Below are 18,661 nucleotides of genomic sequence, written 5' to 3'. Positions count from 1 at the left end.
CACTTGTTGCTGCTGCTGCTGCTGTGGATCCGGTTGACGACGAGGGGGCGACTGCGGGCGCACACTGTAGCCCTGTGGGCGGATTGAGCCCCCCGGAGGACGGAGCCATGGACTGCTGCGCTGCCCATGCTCTGACTCAAACTGGGCGCCTGCATGCGAACCGAGTGGCCCATCATTCCGGTGGCACTGGAAGGTGGAGCCCCCTGTGAGCCCACGGGTTTCCCCAGCACGGGGGGGGCCGCCCGCACCGGAGGATCCTCCCAAGGTCCCGCGGGGCGGGTGGAGGATGGAGCCCGAGAGCGGATGCGGCGAGCGCGACGAGTTGGGCCCGCCACCGCCCAGTGACCCCTGAAGGGGCGGGGGAGGCACACAGGCCTCCCGGGTGCATCATGGAGTGCTGCGGCTGTTGCTGAGGCTGCTGGGAGCCGCCGTGCAGTGGGTGCAGATGGCCGCCGTGCGTGAGCTGCGCCAGCGACGGCTGTGGGTGGTAGCTGTGCTGCTGCTGCTGCTGGCCCGAGGGAGGGCCACCCTTCCCCCAAGCCCGAGCTGGAGGCCGAGCTGAGCGACGGAGGCCCGTGGCGGTCCCCCGAAGAGCCCGGATACGATGGATTCATCGCGAGACGCGGCGAGGGCTTCGCTGGGTTTGGCGCTTGTCGGCTTCGCCGGTTCTTTGGAAATGAGCAAGTGGACGGCCTGCTCAGCGGCGGACCCGTCCACCCATGCAGCCAATAGCTGTCGGATATTAGTGGAGGCACTCGCTACGTCCTATATGACGTTCACTATTGACTAGATTAACGTATTTAGAAGGAGTATAACGGTACATCATAGGATGCCCGTTTCTCGCCGCAGCGATGTTGAAGCAAAGTCGAAGTTAATCATGGAGCAGAGCGCGCGAAGTCCTCGACGCACCAGCGTCAAGCGGAAGGAGAAGGAAGGCAGCACATGTGGCGTGATCCGCAAGAAGAGCGTTGTGGCGCCAGGTGAGCAGCGCTGGTTGGTTCATTTTAGTGCTGCTTGCTGTGACTAAGCGCTCGCACCAATGACACAGTCAGCTTCAAACTGCAAACGGAGCTGCTGGCGGAGCGACGCAAGCAGCAGCGCGAGGAGAAGGAAGTGGTTCAGCTTCGGAACGTGCAGTTAAAGATATGGGCAAGAAGACTGTGGAGGATTTCGCGCAGCTCAAGCTGATGCGGCGCGAGACTGCAACGGCCAGGCGTCGCAGTCTGCATTGCAATGTGAAACAAGACAAATCGGCAAAAAGTGCGTGTTGCTTGCAGAGTGGTGGACATTATTGTTGTAGTTTGGGAGGTGAATTTTCCATGTCGTGTGCTCATGTGTTGTCGTGTGGTGTTTGTGCAGAGGGAGGCACGCTCAAAGTCAACGATCGCCATACTCAGAGCCTCAAAGACGTTGGTACGAACATTGTGGTCTTGTGTTTATCTGTGCTCCAACAATGTATAACAACATACGTCGCGTCTGTATTGTTGCTTCTGCAGTCCATTTGGAGTCCCGACCTCTGCAGTCCGCACGAGCTCCGAGTCCTCGCATGGTCTTGGACAGCTTGCCGCAACGCCCGCAGTCCGCCAAGCCTGTGCTACAGTCCCAGCATCGCTCTACTGCGACAAGTGATGAAGAAACAGATCTAAATAGCCGACAGTCGAAGCCATTACAGAGCAAGAAGAAGCGTAAGAAGAAGACTGACAGCCACAAGTCGGAGCAACTCACGCCGTCCAAGTCGGCTCCTGTGCTGCCGAGCAAGGCCGACTCGCCAACCGGCAAGAAGATCAACATCATCGTGAACATGCGCAACTTGCAGCTGTCGGTGGGGTTAGAATCGCCAAGTGGAGGCTCCCCGCCGGTAATTTCCAGGGAAGCTTGGACCCTTGTGAGTTGAAGGTTGCTGCCGGGACTGTATCATTTCAAAATTACCTTTCACCGCATATTTCCCTCTTACAATCACCTACCTATCTTGTCGGTCGTTGTGGACACGCAGCGGCGTCTACTGTTGGTCTGATGCTAGGCGCCATCATAGACCAGAGCGAGCGGGCAGCAGCAACGAGTGGATGCTGCCGACTACTGTAGTGGGATGCTGGAGCTCTTCGGTTGCTACAGCATGAATGAGGTCGGCCAGGGGGGTTCGAGACGACGGCGACGTTCGACGTGGAGGCGGACAAGCTTGTGAAGCCCACGGACAAGGCTGCGAAATGGTGGATAGGAGGTGTGGGGATCGAGATTTCGCGATCAAGGACACCATGCACGCAGAGAAGGAGACCAGGGAGAGTTCTTCGGACTGCTCAAGGAGAAGAAGCCCACTTGTTTCCTGCAGCGGGAACGCCACGTCCAATTTGATCTCCGCACTGACAGCAACCACTTCAAACTCGTCGACGACGAGGACAAGCACTTTGTTCGCTGTAAATGTTTCGGCGCGCGCTGGAGCCTCTCGACCACATGGCTCGCCTCATCCGCGTCGCAGGAGCAAGTAACCTTGCCTTCTCCACGCACAAGGAGTTCAGCAGAGCGGCCAAGGACATCGGCACCGTGGATCCCGGCGCCCGGAAGTTTGACATCGTGGTGGCCACCGACAGCGTCGCATTCAGCGTTATGGATCGGAGCTACGCCAATGCCGCTTCGACGCTCAAGTCTCGCCTGGCGAGGCAGGGCTACGCCGTCAAGGTTGCGGCCCTGGAGCACCACCACCGGATTCACACGGCGAAGAAGACGGCCAAAGGAAGCGGTTATCAAGTTTGCCAACTCGCGAGGCGCTCTCGATTACGTCGCGAGATCAGGACGCCAACACGAAGGTCACCAATCCGACTCCAACCGATCCAGCACCAGCACCGCTGTTCGAGGGCGAGAGCGACGTCGCGTCCTGACTTCCACGGCAAGTTTGCGAGCGTGCTCGCCTGCCATGTACAGGACACTGGTGCTGCCATCCCAGACGTCCGAGATGGTGCACAAGTACGAGGAGGAGATGGCGGCGGTCGTCACTCCGCTGTCCCCCCGAGTTGAACTCTTCATCAGAGACTGACGGCGCGCGCAATGCTATCTCAGCGCCACTAGATTTCTGGGTGCTTCTCGAGTACAAGATGAAGCCGGTCAGCGGAGAAGAATATACCTCTGAAGATCGAGGGTCAGCAGCGAGGTGTGTTCAAGTGCGCGTTCTGGGGCACGGTCATGGAAGGATCCTAACATCCTCGTCAAGAACATCGCCATGCTATTCTAGCCCCGGAGAAATTCATCAAGCGCTGTGGTCTTCATCGCGAAGCCTACTGAAAAGGTGTGAGGCTGGCAGATGCAAGCGTCTCCGTTTTCGCTCGACTTGAGTTGTGGATTGTGCTTCTCTTCCTGATCGAGGCGAGACCGTATCGAAGCCACGGGCAGCTTTCAGAGCCACGACGCGCGCGACGCTACCTAGCCTGGTTGCTACAGGTAGATCGCGAAGCAGACAGCGCCGAGAACCACGTCAGGGTGGTCACCATCGGGTTGCTGCTGCTCCGAGCTCGCCAGCAAGACAGCGGGGCGCCATGGACGGTCAGATATCCTCGAGTGCCGCGGTCGGAACTGTCCACGAACACGCAGCGCGGCAACAAATCAACTGGCGCAAACCGAGGCACTCGCGTGCGGATAAGGCCTCACATTCAGAAAGCTGGCGCGACTGCGACTCGCAGTCTGCGAGGCCAACGTTGCGTCCAGTCGAACGTTGCGCGCCAGCGCTCGCGGACTGGCGCACGCAGGGGCATGCCACGCCACGCCACGCCGTACAAGCAACAGCGTTGCTCGCGCAAGTAAGCTGTGACAGCCTGCGCCCACCAGCGCTCCAGCATCGAGTGGCTGCGGCGCCGCCGCCGGTCTTGTGTGTCGCGTCTGAAGTTCAGATTTTCGGAGCCGCGAAAAATGGGAAATGGCTGACTCCGCAGCCGAGTTTGCCGCTGGTCGTCGGACCGAAAGTGCTGCAGATAAGCTTTTTGGCGGGTATCGCAGCTCATGCACGCGCTGTCGCAGTGACTGCGAGCACCAGTGACGATCTCCGGCTCGGTCAACATGGCACTGCTCACCTTGTGTGTGCTGTTATTGACGGAGGCCATAGTATCCGATACGAGTCGCACATGAAGCAGGGCACGCACGTTGCGAGTCGCAACTCGGCGAAGGCGCGCTGCGGCCAACTCGATGGGGAAAATTGTGTGGGGGTGATATTGCCAGCAGCGCCGACAGCATTGACGGAGCGAACCTCGGTGAAAATTCGCTCGCTCTGCCTTTCAATGCAGAGACCGGCCGGACCGATGAGGCTTTCCCAGCCGATAATTTTACATGCACAGCGCGCCAGCCCGCGCCGCCCAGGTGGCCCGGCCTGTCAGCGCGCCGCTCGAACATGGGGCCACCAAGACGCAGCCTCCACCTGTCAGCAGGACCCGCGCCTTCATTCTCGCGCCGTGGAGCAAACTTGCAGCTTAGACCATCACTTTGGCCGTCCAAGTATCTTTTCCACAAAGCACGCTTTGCGCTAGAAAAGCATCACCACGGCTCTTTTCTGTCACAGCAAACTTGTGGACCTGTCGCTCAAGTCCGTGGCGCTGATGCCAGCTCACTATTCCTTTTGCACTGGCGGAGCTGGTCGCTGTATTGTTCTTCGACTGATCTCGCACCCCCGCGCCAACCCAGTTTTTCCAGAGCGCTGACTGCGGCCCCGCCACCATAACGCCGTCACCGAGATGATGATCCCGGAGTACTCCCCGCGGGGGACCTCCATCACGTACAGGAACGCCACGGCCGTGCCGCCGATGGTGTACCGCCTGAGCCTCAAGCCAGCGTCGCCCACGCCGTCCACGTCCTCGACGGCCTCGGGCGCCTCCCCACGTCGAGCCACTGCGATCGTGTACGTCCAGCAATCCGCCCCACCATCACCAACAGTGCCAGCACCGGAGCGCTGGTGGCCAGTGAAGGCCGCCGTCGCGGCCGCCGACACAAGAGCTACTCCGAGTCCGCGCTGCGTCTCGAGCGCATGCTGGCCCCGCCCCCCCGTCCAGAGGTGCGGCGCGCGCGCGCCCATACTCGGCTGGGGACGAGCTCGACCTCCTCCGCATGGTGACCATCTCCGGCTACTCCAAGAACACCCACGGCACGTGGATGTTCAAAGTGGACGTGGGTGGCCCCAGTGACAGCAACGCGTACGTGGTCCGTCGCCGCTTCACGGACTTCAAGCTGCTGCACGAGGGGCTGTCCGAGCTGTCGGAACTCCCGCAGCTGCCGCCACATGGCATCGTGTCGGTCTTTCAGATGTTCGTCTCGCCGGACAAGCTGCTGACTGCGCGAGCCAAGCGATTGCAGGAGCTGCTGCTGGTGATCCACGCGCACCCGACGCTGTGCAAGAGCGCGGCGTTCAGCGCGTTATCGGCACGAATCCGAGCAACTACGACGCCGGCTACGTGAGTCTGTCGGGGTATGAAGTCCCCACGAGCGGCAAGCAGCTGCAACTGAGTCCGGCGGGAACCTTCGACACGAGCTACTCGGTGTAAAGAGGGGAAGGAGATGATAGCAATGGAGAACCACAGAGAAGGACGAGGGGGAGGCGGGCACAACCAAAGGGCGATTCGGTCGAAGACGTCACAAGAGAGACGACACACACACACACCACCAAGACATTCAGCGGGAGCAGGACGCGTACATTATGGAGAGTAAATTATTTATTTACTGAGTTATTTCGGCCAGCGTTTGCTGCATGTACTGGTAGAGTGGCGGAGTCGAACGGAGCAATACATTCATGTTATTGAGTCTTTGATGCATTTCATCGCGCGTACGGGCTGTATTAGGCCGGTCGGCGCGACAAGAAAGCGCTGTCCAAGGCAGACGGCACACCGCCATCTGATGAGCAACCCGTCGGTCCAGCGGGAAACAGTGCAGCTCGCACCAACGAGACCTCTATGGCCTCTCGCCGAGGACCTTGGAGTCCAAGGCGGACATCAAGCTGTCAGCGGCAATCACCACCGCTTGCCTACACAAGTACAAGATGGATGTACGGCCGCCAACCAATGCTGCTGGCATCAACTTGGTGCCGGAGAAAATCCATTCGCGTTGTTGGCGTAACCCGCACAGGAGAGGTATGGTTACTGTACCCCTGGTACATTGTATTAATAAATTACATTCTAAGATCATGACGCCGCTGCTCCCGATCCTGCCGCTCGCCGGCCATCGCGCGGGGCTTCGCATCCGTGTAAAGCGCGCCAAGCCCATCCGAGTGAAGAAGAGTGAGGCGCGCCGCTCGGTCCCTGAGGCATCCAAGCCCACGGATGCACTCACGGAGGTCCCCGCTCCGCCCCCGCCCGCGAATCCCTTCGTGCAGTCCGAGCAACAGGCGCCACAGTCGTTTGGCGGTGTCATGAAGGAGGTCAGCGCGTGGCGGCTGGAGCATGGTTTTTATGACTGAATATTGACTTTTTTTTGTGATGCAGAGCTTCCTGTGGGGTATGGGCATGGCGGTCGCCTTCTCGGTGGTCGGCGTTGTCTTCAGCAGTATGGAAGAGGTACGGAAGCTTGGCATGGTGTTATGCGATGGCTAACGAAGAGTTCAATGCTGTAGACAACATCGCCAGGAGAGTACGAGGGCAGTCTCGTGATACCTGCAGGAGGTCAATACGAGCACGAGGACTAAGCAGCGTGTTCGAATTGAAATCGGCACAGCCGAAGATTTTTACGTTCATTCATTGAATTCTAATCAGAAATGCTCGGCAGCATCCGCTTTGCCGCCGCTCCTTGCCCACAACTCCCAGCGTACATACTATAATACGGTCTCGCGCAGTCTGGTCCAGTACGCAATCTAGCGCCTCTCATCGCTCGCTCTTCCATTGGAGCTCGCAGAGGCGATTTGTTTGTAGCATAACTAATCCCAGTCGTCGTCCGAGTCCGAGTCTGCGCCCGAGTTCGCCTCCTCATACTCTACGTGGATGCGCCGCAACGCCATGGCATTCGTGATGGCTTCGTTGATGGAGCCCGGCTGCGTGAGCGCTGGCGGTGGAGGAGGTTTCGACGCAGCGTCACCATCTTCCGCGTCCCCAGCTTTTTTCAGCTGAGCGCCCTGCCGAATTGCAGCAAGCAGATCGCCACGACCACCAGCGAAGGGGTTCGGGCGTCCTGGTGGTAAGCCTGTCACTGCTGGCTTCGAAGTCTGCTCCGCTGGAGGTGGCGCTAAACTTGCTCTCGAACTCGCCCGAGAGCTCAGTCGTGAGCGTGAGCGACTCTTCTTCCCGCGCTGCGTATCCTCGGGGACAGAACTGATAACACTGCTCGACAGCTCGGACGTTTTCGGCTTCCTCCGCTGAGTTTTGATGCTGCAGATTCGCGCCGCTGTCGCCGTGCAAGAGGTTTTGGAGTGTCGATCGACGTATCCGAGCCCGACTCTGGGTCGGAATCCGAATCGTCCAAGCCAAATAGACCCTTTGATGCCTTCGGCTTGGCAGCTCGGGCGGGAGGGCTGTCACTGTGAGAAGAGGTAGATGATGCTACCTGCTCCTTCCTGGGCAGTGGGCAACTGGGCTTCGGCGGACGACCGTTGGATTGGGCACCATTTGTAGCACTTCCGTTAGACTGTTGGCTGTTCGCCAGTGCGCGCGCAAAGGCACCATCGATGTGGTACTCAAACTGGAACCGATCGCTGGATAGCACCCCAGGTAGCGCCACCAACTGTTGCAAGTACAAGCGGAATTCCTGTGCGCGCTTCTGCATGTTCTCTGGTTTTGTGTTGTTGCGCAGGCGGTGCTTCGAAGGAAACTTGGGCAACACGGTTCCAGGAAAAGCTGATGTCAACCGCGTGTGGATCTCTTCAAACTCCGAGTACGTGAACGAGAAGCTGTGCTCCAAGTTCCCGAACTGAAGCGTAAACGTGAACACGCCGACCGATTTCTTTCCTTCGTTGCGCAAAGCAGACGTCGTGAAAAGCACAACAACGCTGGGTCCTGCGCCGCCGGCGACAGCATTGTGTGTCGTGGCACTCTTGGGACTTGTAGCTTCCGCTTTGCGTGGTTGCGCGAAGAATGAGGTTTCTGCGCACAGTACATCTATGTAAGAAAACAAACATCATAGAGGCCAGGCAACATTAGTGCGTACCATTGTCAGAGTCGGAATCACTTGATACAACGTCATCAGCTCACAGACGCCGCAGGAACATTCTTCTTCACTGGTGTCGGACGTGTGTCCATACTCAGATCACTGGAGCGCATACTGGTCGAAGCACGAGGGACATTGTTCGGCACCTTGCTCTTTTGCCACCCACTCCAAACAAACCAGTATCCGAATCATCGTCCTCGTCACTGCTGCTGTCGTCAAAAAGTCCCCTTCGACCCGAACTCGCTTTCGGCTTTGCTTTGGAACTTACAGCTCGAGCGCTGTCGCCATTCATGGCCTTCTTCAATATTCTTTTCCTTCAGCACTAAGCTGAGAATCACGTTTGCGATCGCGCACCTTGCCGTTGACTGGAGCGCTTGCCACGGGCCTCGTAACACTACTGGCAACGCTCATTTCTTCGACAGTATCAGCCCGGTTGCGACGAATTGCAGCAAGACTAGCAGCAAACGCATTAGCCATCGAAGGTTCTGCTGCTGGAGGACTGCTGCCATTCGATCGATTCATATTCATCTTCGACTTCCGGTTTGGTGCTGCATAAGAAGTAGTCGTTATCGAGCTCACAGTTGAGCCAAAGAGTCTCGTCGGTGACTTGTGCGAGACCGTGACGCGGATTTGGGCCTTCCGCCACCTAAAATGGCAGCCAAATTGTCCTGGATATTCGGTTTGTCCTTGCCCGCATTCGAAATACGGTGACTGCTTTGAGAGAACGATGAACGAGACGCCACGGGATCTTCATCGCGATCGAAAGCGAACGAGTCGAAGGATGCGCTGCGTAAACTGCTGCTGGACCTCGAAAGTCGAGATTCGGCATCGTTGAAACTTTGGGCTCAAATAACGGGGGGGCGGTGGCGGAGGGGGAATACCCATCGACGCCCTGGAAGACATGGACACACGAGAGCTGCTGGCAGACCAGTGAAGTGGCGGGGCGGAGGAGGAGGCGCATTGCCCATTCCTGGCGCAGATGAAACAGAAGAAAGTCGCGACGACATCGAAGAGCTGTCCGAGATATCGCTCCCAGAGGAGCCCAGACGCACGGGTGCGTCATGATGCACAACCGCCAACCTCGAAAACTGTCCACGAAATAGTCAGCATTTAGCAGCAAACGTCAGCTCCCAGCCACATGCAACTATCCAAAAGTCTAGCAAAATGTACGTACACTGTCCAGGTGGAGGGAGCTCCACGCGAACCTTGGTCCTCTGCTCCACAATCTTCGTATGCAGCGGCTGCACATTGTCCGTCTTTCCTCCGGCCGCTTCTTCCAGCCGTCGTCTGTACGCCGCTTGTTCACTCTGCCTGTGGTCGGCGCCTGTCGTCGCTGCAACCTTAGCTTCCCTTCTCCAGCACCTGGCCGTGTCGTCGTCCAGCGAGCCGAGTCCGTCCACGCGCTCCAAGGGCGTCATGTTATTAATCTCTTCTTCACGTGCCAGCAGCCGGTCCTGCTCCTCTTGGAGCATCTTGGCCTTCTTCTCCTTCCACTTGCGGATCTTCTCGTCCCTCTTCCTGCAGCCGCTTCTCCTCCTTCTTTACGCGACGTCGTTCGCGTCGAACTTCTTCACCCGCCGCACTATGAGGGTCCAGCACCGCTGTTAACAACGGAACAAGGTCATTAAAGTACCCTTCGTACCCCCTTGTTGGCAACGTACCCATGAATCCTCGCACCATTTCTCCTGGTCCACGCGGTTGAAAGCCGCCAGAAACATGCGCGGCCTGGCGCAGCGCTCTACTTTAAGCTCCAGTCCGTACGCGTCCACCTTGAGCAGCCCGTCCCCGTCCCAGCCCGCGAACCCCAGCAGGTAGGCAGAGTCCTGTTTGGCGCGCGTGGCGGCGTCGCTGCCGTCGAAGAACTCGAGTTTGCGGTTCATGCTGAGCACCACGTACAGTTCCTGCAGGCCCTTGCGCGGGGACGCGGCCCCGTCGCGCTTGCACAGCAGGAAGCCTTCCTGCACGACCCAGGACCCGCCGCCCATTTCGTATTTGTATGGGCTTTCTGGGTATGAAGATGAAGACAGTCAGAGAAGGGGTGGAGCGTTTCCTATTGGCTGAAATGAATATGCGACATCCGTTTGTTTTGGACCATGATGACGCGCGACCTGAAGTCAGGGCGGAACGACATGTTGCCTTTTTTGCGCTAGACGCTGCTGCCGCGTAACATCGTTTGCGCGTGACGGAGCTCCTCGACCAGCGCCAGGAACTTGATCTTGCTCACGTCAAAGCGCAGCTCGCGATTCACTGCGGCGGTTGATGCTGTACTGCAGACCGTCGCCGGCTGGTCCAGCTTCAAGGTGAGATTCACTTCCGCCGGGGCTTTGACCTTCCACTCGACCTTCTCCACGTGTGCGAACTGCAACACATACAAGTGTGAGAGCATTGTACTATGTATTAAAACAGTACATGACGGGTGCAGAATGCAAACCTGGAAGCGGTGCGCCCGCTGCTGGTCCTGGATGCGGACGCGCTGGTCCTCGTAGCTCTGCGCGATGCCCTCGGCGGCCTCCTGTTGCATGCCCAACTGCTGTAGCTCCTCAATCAGATCTCGCCGCTCGACGTCGTACTTGGCCGCATGCGTCAGGATGAAGCGCAGCGCAGCAACTGTAGCCTAAGGATAAGCATTACGACAGCGTAAACCTCGTTGCACACACGCAGCCAAGCACCACACCTCCCAACCTTGGCATCTGCTGCGTCCTCGAACAATGTGTGTGCGTGGTCTAGCTCCTACCAACGCAAAACAACCTCGCTCAGTTCCAATCCACTCCACATTCAAACTCCCCGCCGACTCCACAAACCTGAATTGCAATATCCGCCCCAATAACTTCGCACATGACCACCAGATCGCTAGCTGTCTGCAAAGCATCGCCAGCAAACTCGTCAGTTAGCATTACTTCAGCTAAGTCGCAAGACGCACCACTTTGGTGTGCTCCCCGACAGCAGCGGCATCTCGGCCAGCAGCCAGTCGGGCGGCTCCAGCCCTCCGCAGAACCGAAATTTCTGTGCCACAATAGCAACGAGTGAGTCCCGCACAGTCAAACCCTCGCGCAGCTCCCATCCTTGCAACTCGCGCAGGTAATCCACGCACCATTTTCCTCTTTGCGGATCTCGATCAAAATCGCACTAATTCCGATTTGAAAGGTCGTACAAGTATGTGGCAAAGCATTTTGTGCAGTTATGGCTGTCATGGGGCTGCCCTCCAGCGATACCAACGCGAGCGACTTTGCCCTGCTGTGGTGCAGGAATGGCTGGTGGCCTGCAGACTCGAGTCCACGGCGCGGTGCCTGGTGGACGAATGTGCGCGAACGGAGCGGAATATCCCGGCGCGGGCGGTGTGGAATCGAATGGTAGAGAGCTTTGGCTTCGGGCCGCGCAGTCCAGCGTCTGGAGGCAAACGCAGTGGTGGCGACACGACTGATTGAAGCTGTGGTCAGGAGAACCGTGGACCAGCACGAGAAGGATGTGGCACAGACGATTCGCAGCAAGCGCTCACTCCACAGCAACAGGTAGTGGTTATGAGCAAAAAGAGAGAATTGAGGTTCGTCAGCAAACGGTCGCTGCCGCTTTCGAGATCTCCGTCGCCCAACAACAACGCGCACGACCGCTCGCCAGAGCTATCGAGCTCCGCGTCGTCGTTTCTGCTGCTCGACCAAAGTCTGCAATGGTGTGCAAGAGCACGTCGGAGCTCATCTCGAAGACGTTAAGTGGCGAATCGCTCAAGACCATTGTGGCAGAGCCATCGCTACCGTCTGATGCAGGTTCTCTCCCTAAGCACGTCGGGACGAATCAACGGCCCGTTAGCGCTGCCAGCGTTCTGACCCTGCATCGGGACTCGGTAACTCGGAAGAAGTCAGGAATTATGAGCAGAGCTGCCCCTTTATCGGGCTCTCCGACTTCAACTACTGCCCTGCATAGTGTGATGGAGGCAGCGGCAACCGATGCAGCAGCGGAAAAGACAATTGTCCGACACAGAAGCTCGGTGGTGGGGCTGCGTGCAAGTCTGCCTCACATTACGGAGGCTACAGGACCTGCAGCCTTGCCTGGGCTTGAAGATGATAGCGCAAATGGAGATACCAAAGTGGGTAGCGACGACGATGCAGCGCCCTCTCAGCGGGCTCCGAAGTTATCTCTCGAGGAAATGAGCGAGGAACGACTCATAGAGCAGTTTGGATCGATCTCGCGCTGTGCTATCAAGAAGCTGCGCCGTGTTTTGCGAAGTCGCATGCATGTTCACAAGAATTCGAGAAGTCTCAGCGCACGCTCGACAAGATTAAGGCGCGAGCGAAGCTGCGTCAATTACGCCGTGTGCTGGCTGAAGAACAGACGCCACTACTACTGAGCACCATGGCATCCCTCACCAGCGAGCCATGTTCGCTCTGCTTGTACGTATTCCCGAAGATAACTCTTACAACGAAAGTATCGTTCAAGAGTATCGCCGATCTGCGAGCATCGTGGGCAGCAGCAAACGGGTCCTCAATGGGTACTAACGCTGGGGAAATGATCGACGATGACAGCGGTAAAGTGACAGAGAGCACCGCCGAGGGCATGAGCCATGCTCGGATGACACACTTGTACGATGAGGCTCCGGTCTGTGCCTTTTGTTCTCAGTTGGTGCTGAACTACTCGTCCTACCGGGTACGTTTGCTAGTCTACGACATAGCGATTTGGTGGTTGGAGGCAACCGCTGACCATCTAATTTTTGTCTTTCGTATGCAGCCTTCGTCGGCGGAACGTCGAGCCCAGCAGGCCAAGGAGAGGCGTGACACAACCAAAGGTCTGAAGGACCTCGAAGTCAGGGAGCGGCATCAGCTCGAGCGCTGCGACCCGCTCGACTTCCACAGCTACGAGCTCAATAGCGACGACGACGATAGTGACGTAGAGGAGGTCGTGGAAGTCAAAACGGACGGCCGACCACAGGTGATTCGGCGGCGCCGGCGACAGACGCGCACCCCCGTGCAGCTCGGCGTGGTGTCCAAGCGGCTCCACTACGACACGCTGCGGAGCGACTCCTGCACATGCTGACGCTGAACGAGTGGCAGAAGATCATGCGCTGAACGAGCAAGTGCAGATGCGCCAGATACGCCATCCCAAGTCTCGAAGCAGCGAAACGTGCTAACAACAACAAGGTTTGAGCGACGACTTGTAACTAGGTATCCGATAGAGCGTAAGGCACAAATGAAACAACCGTGCGCTGCGATGGCTTGCAATGGCTTTGACGCGAACAAGGCGGGAGGCGGACGATGTCAACAATGCAATGCCTGCAAGTTACCGCGACCAGAGATGGCTTCGGAAGTAAAATTGGGCATCCGATTAGACCACTTGTAACTTGGCTGCTTTGCGTGCGTCAGCAACTCACACCGCACAACGAACAAGAGAGAAGACGAACACGGGGCGAGGGAGTAAAGCGACGTGCTGCTCCCGTTGTTTTTCTGTTGTGTGGTTTTCCCCCTCTTTGCTTTTCTCTCTCCTTCCCAGCTCCTGAGCATTTTGTGTATCTACACTTCAACTTGCTGTAAGGCAAAAGCTAAACTGCAACAGTAGCAACCGGTGAGGACCAGTAATTCACAACAGCCCCACCTACTGGTTGTCACGTTGCACAAGTTCTTGGTAGTCTCGTATTGCCCTTGGAAATCAAACCCATGCTTGCTCTCGGTGTTGCTCAAGTTTCACACGAGGTAGTGGCTTCGTGAATGCATCAGCCACATTGTCAGCCCCAGCGACTCGTTTCACAGTGATCTCGTTCAGCTCAACACGTTCTCGGACAAATGATGTCGCACATCAATGTGTTTTGTCCGACTGTGAAATTCAGGTTGTTCGCCAACTTTCGAGCGCTTTCGTTCCACAATACATCTGAGGGGTTGTCCTGCTTTACCTTCAGCTCTTTCAACATCTGCCGCAGGTGTATGACTTCTTGGACAAGAAGGCGAGCGCCATGTACTCTGCTTCTGTCGTGTGTAAAGCGACCGTTCGTTCTGTCTGGCTTGCCCAAGAATGGTGCTGCCACAGAACTGGGTGAGATACCCAGCAATAGACTTCCGATCGTCCACTCGGTTCGCAAAGTCTGCATCTGCAAAGCTTTGAGATGATCATTCAATTCCTGCTGACTCCATTGCACTCCTCCTAATTGTAGGCCCCAGTCCTGCGTCTCCTTTAAGTAACGTAGCCACGCTTTGCAGCGCGCCAGTGCAAAATTCCAGGGTTTCGAGAAATTGACTGCACTCACGGACCAGGTAAGCCAAATCAGGGCGTGTGCCCAACATCAAGTACATTAGACTGCCAATTACAGCCCGGTACGGCTTTCCACTCATCAAGCCCTTCTCCTCTTTCGTGGTCGGACACATGACCTTCGATAGCTTCAAGTCAGGAGTGCTTGGCACTTTGCAGCCATTGCATCTTTCCATTCCAAATCGATGCAATACTTTGTCAGCATACTTACGCTGGTTGATGAAAATTGTCCGCTCCATTCTGTTCCTCATTATCTCCCAGCCCAATATGTAGTGAATCGGCCCCAAGTCCTTCATCTCGAAACGCACGTGAAGCATCTGCTTCAGCTCCTTCATCAACTTCTTGTTGGGGGTGAATAGAATCAAATCATCCACGTAGATGGAGATAAACACTAGCTCACCATCATATCTTTCACAGCAACACAAGCCTCACAATTCATTTTGTAAAGCCTTGCTCTCTAGGTGGTCTTTCAGTAGGCGAAACCAAACACGAGGGGCTTGCTTCAAGCCATACAGGCTTTATCCAGCATGCAACCCAGTCCTCTTTTCCTGTTTCCTCGTACCCTTTGGTTGCTCCATGTACACCTCTATCGATAGGGCCATTCAAGAATGCGGTCGTCACGTCCATCTGGTCGACTTCGTAGTCCCAGATTGCAGCCAGCGTCAGCAACATCCGCAGAGTCTCCAAGCGGACCACATGAGTATACTTCAAGGTAGTCCACGCCATAGACCTGCATAAAGCCCTTGACCACCAGTCGGGCTTTGAACCTCTCAATTTTGCCATTAGGAGATACTTTACACGAAATATCCACCGGTTTCTGAGCACCTTCATTCCTTTCCGTCGAGGGACCAGCTTCCATGTGCCATTTTTCTTCAATGCATGGTACTCGATGTCTGCTGCTGATCGCCACTCCTCTGAGTATTCACTATTCATTGCATCGTCAAGGGTCTCTGGTTCATTAATTATACTGGCCGAAAGACAACATAAGTCTTGCCACCAATCCATTGCTTTCTCTTTTGCGATTTCAAACTGCATTTCATCACGTTTCATCTCCCAGCTTGATGAACCAGCTGACCTCTTCTTCTCAATTGAGTCTCCGTATGCAAGATGAATGGTGTCGCTTAGCCACCGTGGTGGCTTCGACACTCGGCCACTCTTCGTCCGGTATTCTCTGCAGCCAGTCTTCGATGCCTTACTGCGAGGTGCATCTCGCTGCTCAGAGACGGTAAGTTCCCCCATCGGCGAGTCACCATCAGCATCCAGCGTCTCGTTGCTGGTGGTCGCTATCGCACCAGGCAAACGAGTGGAAGATTGCTGCCCTTCAGTCTCCTTATCATCTTGCTCTACAGCCGGTGTCGCACACCGCCTACTGCCCGGACCATCAGACTCTTCATTTGGTGTATCGCACCGTTCACAACTTGGTTTCTTTCTTTTCCCTCTTTTTCTTTTCTTCTGACGATGAGCATTTTCCTTCACCGGTGCTGCTTCTGCACCTGATGCCACCTTTTCGTCTAGGCGGACTCTTTTGCGTGGAGCCGAGATGCCACTCGCTCGCGCTCTTTTTCGTGATATAGTAGTCTCACGAGAAGCACCACTAATCTGCTGTGCACGACTTTCATCTGCAACCTCAGCTGGCACTGCACCTCCACTAGCCCCACCAGTTCTGCACTCTGAGTCAGGCATCTCCTCAGCTTGAGCTTCCTCCAGCAAAGCTGGGATATTCTGCATCGTCGTAGCATTAATGTCCAAATACTCCGACGTGGGGACAGTTGGTGCCTCTGTACCATCCTTCAACAGGATTCGTCCAGGTTTATCTTCATAGAAGACCGCTGTGTGGCTGTAGAACGCCTTGTTCGTCGTGCTGTCCAGCAACCGATAGCCTCTTCGCTCACGAGAATAACCAACGAATACAGCTTCTTTGCTCGTGAATCCATTTTCTTGCGCTCAACTTTGTCAACGTAAGCTAACACAGCACAACCGAATGTCCGAAGTCTCGAATACGCAGGTGTCTCTCTGAACCACACTGCATACGGGACTTGCATTCCTTTTCTCTTGTTCGGCACTATGTTTACACAATACGCTGCGGTGGCAGCGGCCTCCGCCCACATCTGCTTGGGCAGTCCAAAATGCTCCAGCAAGCACCTCATCCTCTCAGTCACCGTGCGAATCATTCGTTCAGCAACTCCGTTTTGCTCTGGGGTATGCTTCACCGTCAGCGAGCACTCCATTCCGTACGTGCGTTTGCACTTTTCACCGAGCGCTAGTAGTTCGCGAGCATTATCACAACGAAGCTCTTTCATTCGGATTTTCAATTGTGTTTTTACTCGCTCATAGTAGAACTGGAACTTTGCGTAGACGTTGGTGCGCTCTTTCATCAGAAACAAAGTCGAGAAGCGAGACGCCTCATCGACGAAGAGAGCAAAGTAGCGCATGCCCGAGTATGACGCCACTGGATACGGCCCCCAAACATCCACGTGTGCTCGTTCTCCAATTAACCAGTCACGATTCGAACTCTGCACCGAGTGAAAACTCTTTCTCGTCATCTTGCCTCTCACACATGCTTCACAGCTGAAATCTTGTCTGATCCTCAGATCCACAGCTAACAACGGCCAATCTGCATGTCGAAATAGTGCGTTGAATATTGTCCGTCCTGGGTGACCAAGGCGCGTGTGCCACAGCTGCACCTTGTAGTCTTCATCCGTGGCGACGACCAATGCGGAGTTCACAGAACTTTCCAGCTCTAAGCAATAAAGATTGGTTCTGTCGACATGTGCCTTCGCACTTCCTTGTTCAAATTTCACCTTTGCGAATTCATCGTCATCAAAGTGAACTCGAACCTTCTCATCTGCGGGCAGGGTTTGTGCGGTTTGTCGCCGCACTGAGAACAAACTACATTGCAGTTCTGGTACATATCGTACTCCACGCAGTACTAACGTCCGCCACCCACTCGTAGTCTGGATCTCCTTTTTCACGGTGCCAATTCCAGCTACATTCAACCAGTTCTCACCACCAACTCTCACCAATGCACTCATGGCCGTGAACGAAATAAAATCAATTTTCTGGTTAGTCAAATGGCTTGTGGCTCCCGAGTCCAAGTACCAGCGCTTGCTTGCAAACTTCTGCACGTTGGGAGGCTGCTTAATGAGAGCACTAACCACATATGCCGATTCATCACTCTCATCCTGAGTATACTGGTTCTTTGCAGCTCGCTTCCCCTGCGCTCCTTCTACCTTGGCTTGCTTTTGAGGTGGCTCGGATCCGCGGGCACCACTTGGCGGATGTCTGCCTAAGTGCGGGCAGTCTCGCACTTGGTGCGATTGCTCTCCGCAATGAAAACATCTTCCTTTACTGGTGACTTGACCTTCACGTCCGCGTCCAGCTCCTTGGCTACCTCCTCGACCACCACCACGACCAAAACCTCTGCCTCGGCCACGTCCTCCACTGCGGCCACCGCGGCCACGATCAGAGCTACGACCGCGACCACGACCTCGGCCCCGACCTCTACCAGATCCTCCAAACAAGGCTTGATCTTCGTTGCCTTCATTTAGCTTTCGTCCTTGGCGCCGATCATACGCGAGCTCCAATGCATGCTCCAATTGATCATAGTTGGGAGGGTCATTTACATCTCGAGGCACGTGACTTGCCAAAAATGTTTCCACCACGTTATCGTAATCGTCAGGCAGTGTGCCGATCAAAATCGCAGGCTTCTCATACTCATCAAGAGGTTTACCCAATAGAGCAATTCGATCAATTAATCTTCGCACTTCACCCAAATGATCGGGCATATTCCCGTTCTCCTGGAGTCGGAGCTTCCTCAGCTGTGTCATCTCCGCTGCATACTTGAAATACGTTTTCCCGACGAATCTCTGCTTCAGTCTCTCCACTACACGGAACGCAGTCGGCTCAAACTTCACCGTTTTCATTATCTTGTCCGTCATTCCGTCATAGAGTAGCTCCTTAGCGCGCGCAGAATCCTTCATCCACGCGTCGTGCTCGTTCTGCTTCGACTCCTCCGGCTCCTCGATCTCCTTCACGCAGTACTTCCACATTCCCTTGCGTTCCAGCTTCAACTTCATGCGCTCGAACCACACCTCGAAGTCCTTGCCATCGAACGGTGGGTGAGCGGCCTTCTTCTCTTCCTTCGTCTCTTTCTTCGTGTCTGCACTTGTACTCATGATCTTCACCGTCGGGAAGTTACCAACGCAGTATTGGGCTCATAACCACTTGTAACTTGGCTGCTTTTGCGTGCGTCAGCAACTCACACCGCACAACGAACAAGAAAGAGAAGACGAACACGGGGCGAGGGAGTAAAGCGACGTGCTGCTCCCGTTGTATT

The 18,661-nt window shown here is 55.8% G+C and overlaps 11 protein-coding genes across 12 annotated transcripts; 5 read left to right on the top strand and 6 right to left on the bottom strand.

The window, feature by feature from the left end:
* Positions 1 to 877: 877 nt before the first annotated feature.
* KRP23_1557 (uncharacterized protein) lies at positions 878 to 1,894 on the top strand (the record flags this gene model as incomplete). Of its 2 annotated transcripts, none has more annotated exons than XM_067886214.1 (5): positions 878 to 980; positions 1,049 to 1,116; positions 1,179 to 1,260; positions 1,360 to 1,413; positions 1,497 to 1,894. In XM_067886214.1, the coding sequence occupies 5 exons, from the start codon at positions 878 to 880 to the stop codon at positions 1,892 to 1,894; spliced, it is 705 nt and encodes a 234-aa protein (XP_067752134.1). The 2 variants fall into 2 exon arrangements, with proteins under 2 accessions (XP_067752134.1, XP_067752135.1); XM_067886215.1 differs by having other exon boundaries at positions 1,179 to 1,281.
* A 1,529-nt stretch (positions 1,895 to 3,423) lies between these two features.
* Positions 3,424 to 5,047, bottom strand: KRP23_1556 (uncharacterized protein; the record flags this gene model as incomplete). Its single annotated transcript, XM_067886213.1, has 3 exons — positions 3,424 to 3,561; positions 3,637 to 3,721; positions 4,692 to 5,047. The coding sequence occupies 3 exons, from the start codon at positions 5,045 to 5,047 to the stop codon at positions 3,424 to 3,426; spliced, it is 579 nt and encodes a 192-aa protein (XP_067752133.1).
* Positions 5,048 to 5,124: 77 nt separating this feature from the next.
* On the top strand, positions 5,125 to 5,427 carry KRP23_1555 (uncharacterized protein; the record flags this gene model as incomplete). Its single annotated transcript, XM_067886212.1, has 1 exon — positions 5,125 to 5,427. The coding sequence occupies one exon, from the start codon at positions 5,125 to 5,127 to the stop codon at positions 5,425 to 5,427; it is 303 nt and encodes a 100-aa protein (XP_067752132.1).
* A 721-nt stretch (positions 5,428 to 6,148) lies between these two features.
* KRP23_1554 (uncharacterized protein) lies at positions 6,149 to 6,646 on the top strand (the record flags this gene model as incomplete). The annotated part of the gene is made up of 3 exons (XM_067886211.1): positions 6,149 to 6,382; positions 6,447 to 6,518; positions 6,575 to 6,646. The coding sequence occupies 3 exons, from the start codon at positions 6,149 to 6,151 to the stop codon at positions 6,644 to 6,646; spliced, it is 378 nt and encodes a 125-aa protein (XP_067752131.1).
* Positions 6,647 to 6,874: 228 nt separating this feature from the next.
* KRP23_1553 (uncharacterized protein) lies at positions 6,875 to 8,389 on the bottom strand (the record flags this gene model as incomplete). Its single annotated transcript, XM_067886210.1, has 4 exons — positions 6,875 to 7,069; positions 7,498 to 8,033; positions 8,098 to 8,117; positions 8,244 to 8,389. 4 exons carry the CDS (start codon positions 8,387 to 8,389, stop codon positions 6,875 to 6,877), a joined length of 897 nt encoding a protein of 298 aa, XP_067752130.1.
* Positions 8,390 to 9,156: 767 nt separating this feature from the next.
* On the bottom strand, positions 9,157 to 9,569 carry KRP23_1552 (uncharacterized protein; the record flags this gene model as incomplete). Its single annotated transcript, XM_067886208.1, has 2 exons — positions 9,157 to 9,185; positions 9,272 to 9,569. The coding sequence occupies 2 exons, from the start codon at positions 9,567 to 9,569 to the stop codon at positions 9,157 to 9,159; spliced, it is 327 nt and encodes a 108-aa protein (XP_067752129.1).
* A 69-nt stretch (positions 9,570 to 9,638) lies between these two features.
* Positions 9,639 to 10,082, bottom strand: KRP23_1551 (uncharacterized protein; the record flags this gene model as incomplete). The annotated part of the gene is made up of 2 exons (XM_067886207.1): positions 9,639 to 9,698; positions 9,759 to 10,082. 2 exons carry the CDS (start codon positions 10,080 to 10,082, stop codon positions 9,639 to 9,641), a joined length of 384 nt encoding a protein of 127 aa, XP_067752128.1.
* A 161-nt stretch (positions 10,083 to 10,243) lies between these two features.
* On the bottom strand, positions 10,244 to 11,288 carry KRP23_1550 (COMM domain-containing protein 4; the record flags this gene model as incomplete). Its single annotated transcript, XM_067886206.1, has 6 exons — positions 10,244 to 10,456; positions 10,529 to 10,711; positions 10,780 to 10,827; positions 10,899 to 10,955; positions 11,018 to 11,100; positions 11,189 to 11,288. The coding sequence occupies 6 exons, from the start codon at positions 11,286 to 11,288 to the stop codon at positions 10,244 to 10,246; spliced, it is 684 nt and encodes a 227-aa protein (XP_067752127.1).
* Positions 11,289 to 11,761: 473 nt separating this feature from the next.
* Positions 11,762 to 12,439, top strand: KRP23_1549 (uncharacterized protein; the record flags this gene model as incomplete). Its single annotated transcript, XM_067886205.1, has 1 exon — positions 11,762 to 12,439. One exon carries the CDS (start codon positions 11,762 to 11,764, stop codon positions 12,437 to 12,439), a length of 678 nt encoding a protein of 225 aa, XP_067752126.1.
* Positions 12,440 to 12,576: 137 nt separating this feature from the next.
* Positions 12,577 to 13,122, top strand: KRP23_1548 (uncharacterized protein; the record flags this gene model as incomplete). Its single annotated transcript, XM_067886204.1, has 2 exons — positions 12,577 to 12,735; positions 12,817 to 13,122. 2 exons carry the CDS (start codon positions 12,577 to 12,579, stop codon positions 13,120 to 13,122), a joined length of 465 nt encoding a protein of 154 aa, XP_067752125.1.
* A 4,489-nt stretch (positions 13,123 to 17,611) lies between these two features.
* KRP23_1547 (Retrovirus-related Pol polyprotein from transposon TNT 1-94) lies at positions 17,612 to 18,500 on the bottom strand (the record flags this gene model as incomplete). The annotated part of the gene is made up of 2 exons (XM_067886203.1): positions 17,612 to 17,766; positions 17,831 to 18,500. 2 exons carry the CDS (start codon positions 18,498 to 18,500, stop codon positions 17,612 to 17,614), a joined length of 825 nt encoding a protein of 274 aa, XP_067752124.1.
* Positions 18,501 to 18,661: the final 161 nt, after the last annotated feature.

This window comes from Phytophthora ramorum (genome assembly GCF_020800215.1).
Source record: "Phytophthora ramorum isolate Pr-102 chromosome Unknown Phyram_PR-102_s0001, whole genome shotgun sequence".
In the NCBI taxonomy this organism is placed as follows: domain Eukaryota; phylum Oomycota; class Peronosporomycetes; order Peronosporales; family Peronosporaceae; genus Phytophthora; species Phytophthora ramorum.
This window is presented reverse-complemented; position numbering and strand designations above follow the sequence as displayed.